Source organism: Furipterus horrens, unplaced genomic scaffold (genome assembly GCF_987537825.1).
Source record: "Furipterus horrens unplaced genomic scaffold, mFurHor1.1.pri manual_scaffold_8, whole genome shotgun sequence".
NCBI lineage: Eukaryota > Metazoa > Chordata > Mammalia > Chiroptera > Furipteridae > Furipterus > Furipterus horrens.
In genome coordinates, this window is record NW_028327178.1 from 86003707 (window position 1) to 86010015 (window position 6309).

At 45.4% G+C, this 6309-nt stretch overlaps 1 protein-coding gene across 3 annotated transcripts in view; it reads left to right on the forward strand.

Annotated features, from left to right (window-relative positions):
- The window catches only part of SLC23A2 (solute carrier family 23 member 2), a 121145-nt gene extending 118586 nt beyond the window's left edge, over nucleotides 1–2559 (forward strand). For 2 of the 3 annotated variants that reach the window (XM_090286075.1, XM_090286076.1), the window contains 2 exons: nucleotides 367–593; nucleotides 1085–2559. In XM_090286075.1, the coding sequence (XP_090142201.1) occupies nucleotides 367–593; nucleotides 1085–1144 (287 nt within the window). In that variant the 3' untranslated portion in view covers nucleotides 1145–2559. Of the gene's footprint in view, nucleotides 1–366; nucleotides 1051–1084 lie in introns of those variants that run through there. The other variant, XM_090286077.1, reaches the window with a different exon arrangement.
- The last annotated feature ends 3750 nt before the right edge of the window (nucleotides 2560–6309 follow it).

Below are 6309 nucleotides of genomic sequence, written 5' to 3' on the forward strand. Positions count from 1 at the left end.
GGGGGAGGAGGTAGTGAGATGGAAGACTTGACAGCCGGTTGGGAAACTGGTATAATGGCCCCAGGAAGCAATGACATGGCCTGGGCCAGATCTCAGCAGTGAAAATTGAGAATAAGCATCATGTGGAGGGACAGGGAGGAGGCAGAGGCATCAGTAGATCATCTGAATGTGGAGCCAGAGGAACAAGATGGGTTAGCGATTCTTAGATTTCCGGTCCGGGACCTGGATGGCTGAGTGTCATCAAGTGTGCTTTGCTGTCACCCCGCAGTTTCCATCTACGGGACAGCACGTTGGACTCTCAATTCCTGGGAGAGATGTCAAAATAAACATTCCATTGTTTCGTTTTGATGTATGTGTTTTCCATAGGTTCTCCAGAGGAAAGAGGAATCCGGAAATGGAAGAAGGGCGTGGGCAAAGGGAGCAAGTCGCTTGATGGCATGGAATCCTATGATTTGCCATTTGGCATGAACATTATTAAAAAGTACAGATGCTTCAGCTACTTACCCATCAGCCCGACCTTCGTGGGCTACACATGGAAAGGCCTCAGGAAGAGCGCTGACAGCCGGAGTTCAGACGGGGACTCGCAGGCCACGGTATAGCCGTAGCTTGCCCTGTGGCCTGGCCGCAGTGAGGCATGAGCCTAGTTCCTTGCTGAGCAACAAGCAGTAACATACATGTTTGTATATCTGCATCTACATTCTGCACCCTCAGCTAAGCCAGACTGCAAATAGCTTTTCTTGTTGTGGGTGGTGATTATGTCTAATACAGCATCTCACCTGTCTCATTATTTAAGCCCTGACCCCTTGCCCTCGAGAGCGTCCGCTGCTGGCTGTGGTCACTGAACTGGAAGTTCCTGTCCTCCTGTGGGAGTAGATGTTTGATTCTACAGCCATTCTTTATTTTCAGTCCCCCTTCCCCACCCCATGCTAGCTCTCTTAGAAGCCACTCCAGGGTCCGGATGGGCTTTCTGTCCTGGAAGTATTGGACCTGCTTGGTTTTTTTTTTGTTGTTGTTGTTGTTTTTTTTTAATTTAATCTTTTTTTTTTTTTTTTTTTTTTTTATTTGACCTCGGCCTGAACTGCAGAGTCCTCCTGTGGTCAAGGGGCACCAGTGTCCTCACATTGTCACAGCTGGTCAAATGTGATTCTGTGTTACCTGATACTCCTGTAGGAGGAGGCTACTGCCCTGGTTGAAAGCCGTGACGTGGTTACCCTGTGCCCGGTCTATGCATGGGTAAGGTCTATACACAGAGTATTAGAATGGAAACTTGGGGGATTGGAGGGGAAGGGAAAGTACCTTGAAGTCAGTATCTGATTCTCAACTCTTCTGTCTCGGTGCCACCCTGGCCCCAGCTGGGCCAGCACATTTCACACTGGCCTCTTTTTCCCTAGTAGCTGAGACACTCTCTCTGGCATTTCTCATTCCCAGTGGTGTGACGGGTATAGCGTGCCATCCAGGGGCACTGACCAGATGTTTATGGGAGTCTTGGCTCTCCTGTCATGTGGATGTCAGTTTTTGTCACAGGTGTCTATATAAATACAAGATTTTATTCCTATTTCATGTTACTGACTATAGCAGATTTTTGAAATCAGTGTTTTTCCATGTGACCGTCTTACCTTGCATCCTTATTACTTGTGCCCAATCCGCTCCCCCACATTAAAGAAAGAACCAGCATTTATAAAGCTGTGGACACCATCAGGGAAGCTTGTCATGGCTTTTGAAGGCCAGTAACCATTGCGTGGTTGTGTTTTGTATTGCTTGATACCATGAAAGTGTGTAAATACTGTAATGCCTAATCTATTTATCAAAACTGACTACTGGACCAGAGCCCAGAAACAATGGGTTATGTTATACGTGAATTTGTTTTGTGAAGAAGGGAAGCCGGGGCAGGTAACAGTTGCCATATTGAATGGTCCAGCATGCTGGCAAATCCATTACTACAGTTCTGTTGCTAGTCATTTCTGGCAATTAAGGTTTAAGGAGACTGTCTGTGGGTTGCCATGTTGCATGTCCACTGGGTCTTGCTTTTGTAGAGGGGAAGATGAGATCCTCTGGACAAGTGCTGCTGTTTTTGTTTAAGTTATCACAGAAGGTAGTGGTGAGAAAGGCAGCCAGCAGGTCCCCTCTGTTGAGTTGTAATTAAATAACACTAAATACTTTTCTGGGAAAAAAACAAAGAATTCTGTTGAATTTGATTTGAGATTCTTCAGCCAAAGGAAAAGCCTGATGCATAAAGTAGTGACTGTTTCATGAGGTCGTGCTTCCTAAGTCTGTTGACCTGGTTGAGCCTTGGATGGCAGTGGGCGTTGCTGTTTCCAACAGCGGGACGTGGTTCTGTCCCTCAGCAGCCTCGTGTCCACAGGGCACATTTCCTGCCTCCTCTGCTTCCTCTGCTTCACCGAACTGGGATGTCTTTGGCATTACTGTGTCACTACAGCTCCTGGACTCCTGGGATGTTGGGGGCTTCAAGGCTTGCTCTGGCAAGAACACTTCAGAGCCACTTCATTGTTTTGCCAAGACCTTATTGCAGATTAAGTAAAGAACTTAGATTGTAAATTACGTTTCATTTTGTATGTTTTTTTTTTGAAGGGGATTTGATGCCTAGTTTCTTCTGAAGCACATTGGGTAATGAGTTTCATCTTTTAACACGGTGAGCCCTCAAAGCTGACAGCCCTCTGAGTTGTTCTTGGTTCTTCTGTTTGTATTTTTGCTCAGCATCTACAATTCTCAGCTTTGAAAAATGGGGAAAACTATTACACATCCCAAAGATTGGCAGTATTCTAGCTCTCCAGGTGAGCAGAAGGACCAAATACCCAAATAACAGCATCTGAACCATCAGTAATTCAGAAACAAACAATTTCCGTTCCACTTAACTTGACCGGGCATCTTCTGCCCAGTGGATAACACTCAGGGTATGTGTCCCAGGTGTCCAGAAACCCACTCCCTTCTGAAACCCCTCTTTGGGTCCGGATTTTTTGAGAGGTTTCAAATCCTGTGGTCAGGAGGATGTCCACAAGCATTCATGTGTGGAGGGAAGACCTGTACCCACATCGCTTGTTCGAAAGAGGGTTTTTGCCCTTCTTGTTCCATTGGGGCCAACTTAGAGTCTCTGTCCAAGGGAGGGAGTGGCAGGTGGGGCAGGAGGTGGGGAGGAAAGAGGGCAGCCTGATTAGAGGCCCCACAGAGTCTGGTACTTTCTGCACAGCCCGTGAAATCAACCTTTGCTTGAGTGATTGGAGCCTCAGGATAACTAATAAATCTTACACGTGCAGCCTATGCCAACCATTTTAGGAAGTGGTCCTTCTGCTAGCAAATGTGCAGCAGAATGAGTAATTGAAAGAAAACATATATATCTGCTTCTTGAGTTTAAGTACATGAACTGCAGAAGAAATTGGGAGGGATGCAATGGTCTCACATGATCTGTCCCTGTGAACCTCCCACTTACGCTGTAGGCCGGCCCTGCTATGTTTGCACACCTGCTTGCTTTGTTTGGCCAATAGAACGTTTCAAAATATTTTATATGTAAATGTCCTTGGGCAGGGCATTCAGTCTCCAATTTCCGCAGTGACCGTCGTCACATTTACATGAACCATCCTGATGTGGGAATTAAGTAGAAAGTATTAGAACAGTAGATGCTGCCATATCCTAGTGGGGGTGGGCAATGGAGACACCACCACTGATTTTGATATAAACATGAAACACGGTTCACAGAATAATGGGAAGTAGCTCCAGTCTTTTAAGCAGTTTTCTTTTTCATTCTCATTAGGGAATTAAACTTAGATTTATTGGTACCGAATCTTTCTTAAAAGAGTGTCAAATGTTAACTTTTAGTGACTTACTTGTGATTGATCAAAGCAAGGGAAGCGGCTTAACCAGGTCAGCTAGAATGAAGCATCGTGGGCCCTGATGGTTTCTCATTTTCATGGTAACAAATTCACACACAGGATTGATTTGCTTTATACTGTAGATTACTGATTTTCATGATGACAATTTGGTTTATGCATGAATATTGCAGTATTTCCATATAGTAAAATAACATTTCTACCCAGGATAATAGTCACAGTTTTCCAGGGAGGGAATGATATAATTTTCATGACAATGTCATGTGATGATAGAATTTCTCCATTGATGAATCTCTAGTATGTGTGTATACTTTATTTACCCATGCATATATTTTATGACTATGAGCTAAGTTGTTATTACTTTAATTCATGTCCCTGCTGAAATACTGGTACTAGCAACTTAGAGTTGGCAACTATAATCTTCCTTAATATTGATGCCACAAGAGTGGCCAGGCCAGATAGAAGGTGAATAAGGAGCTGGAGGGGAACCTCATTCCGGAACTTTTCTGGTGCCAGGAGAGGCAGCATTCTGCAGGCACTGTGCTTGGAGCACGTGCACTTGGCTGCAGACACCAGGCCAGGCCTGGCACGGCTGTCACCAGATGCCCAGTGTGTGCACTCAGCCACACCTCCTGGACACCGTGGGTGTGCGAACCTGCCTGAGCATTGGCAGGGCCCCGTCCTCCCAGGAGCTGCCCCTTAGCTTTGGAGAAGGGCCTGGATTTTCACATGCTGCATGTGTTGTGCTCTGTCCCCTTATGACTTGGACACGGAGAACAGGACAGCTCCCTCCTCTACCCCACTTGGAGTCACAACCTAAGCAGTGCGAGAAGACCACCCATTTTTGCCAGCATTCAGTTTCCGTCCATGGACCCAGAAAGCACGTTAGTGCTGGGGATCCCTTAGCAGCAGCCTCACACACATTCCTGTCCTTCTAGGTTGTTCTTGACTATGCCTTGTCATCAGTCTGCATAAGTAACTTCCAGTGTCCTTAGAATTGCTCTGTGTGTTTCCTGGCATTTAGCACCCCCTTACCAGCGGAGCTATCTCACTAACCGTTCCGATTAATACCCTTTTTCGTTTGTTCATACCAACATTTGTTTGGCATATTAATCAATTTCTGACAGTTCTTAAGCCAGTGGGGGTGCCTATGTTTCCCTTGAGTTTTGTGACTGACTTTGGCTATGTACTTTTGGGATTTTGTTTTGTTTTTTATTTTGCATACCGAGGGTATTTAGGGTGGGATTGTTGTTTTTATCTTTTTTCTTTTTTTTTCTTTTTTGAGATGTGTAATTATTTTATGGAGTTTTTAAGAAGAATTTTCATATTGTTTTTCTAACATGGCTTCATTAAACGTTTAAGTATTTTAAAAATATGTAATATTTGGACCAGATGTTGTGACTAATAGTAGAGATAAAGCTATTTTATTCTGTATTTTTAAAACTGTTCCGTACAAATAAAAGCTCTCCTGGACACAATTTTGCTGTTCACGTGCCTTCTTTGGCTGGTCTTTGAGAAACTTGTCATTAATTAAAGTCATCACCTGGGGGAGGGAACTCGACTAATAAAAAATTCAGTTTAGCCCTGGTCAGTGTGGCTCAGTTGGGGCATAATACTGTAAACCAAAAGGTCCTGGGCTCAATTCCTGGTCAGGGCATATGCCTGGGTTGCGGGTTTGGTCTCTAGTTGAGATGTGTACGAGAGGAAACCAGTTGATGTTTCTCTCCCTCTCTCCCTCTTTTCTCTCTGAAATCAATAAGCATGTCCTCAGGTGAGGATAAAAAAAAAAAAAATTCAGCCCTGGCTGGTGGTGTGTCTCAGTGGATTGAGTGCCAGCCTGCAAACCAAAGGGTTGCTGATTCGATTCCCAGTCAGGGCACATGCCTGGGTTGCAGCCTGGTCCCAGTTGGGAGCGTGCAAGAGGCAACCACACATTGATGTTTCTTGCCTCCTCTCCCTCCCTTCCCCTCTCCCTAAAAATAAATAAAATATACAAAAAATTCAGTTGATCAGTTTCACAGAAATTACCATTGTCAGTTACCCGGGAGATCCCTAGAGAACCATGATGGACTCTGAAGGATGCCTAAGAGGGCCCTGAGACTTCAGGCTGCACTAAGGTTGGAGTGAAATTATGAGTGTCTTGCTAAGGCAGTGACACCTAGAGACTGAGGATCTTTTAGGGACTGGTGACCAGAAAGGCTGTCTGCCCACAGTGGAATCAAAGGCTCCGAGAGCAGCCTCAGTTGCTTCAGGCCCACTGAGTATTCAGATGGGTAGGAAATGCTGAGCCAAGCCGAAGAGCAGTTTGTGCCAGCTCAGTCAGAGGTGCGGCTCCCTGCCGGGGTGTGAAGATGGGTTCAGAGAGGCTGCAGTGTACTTCTTAATTTAGAGAAAACTTAGAGCTCCCTCATTCCCATCTGTACCCCTGATTTGTCTCCAGCAGCTTGGGCCATGAGCAACCACCACA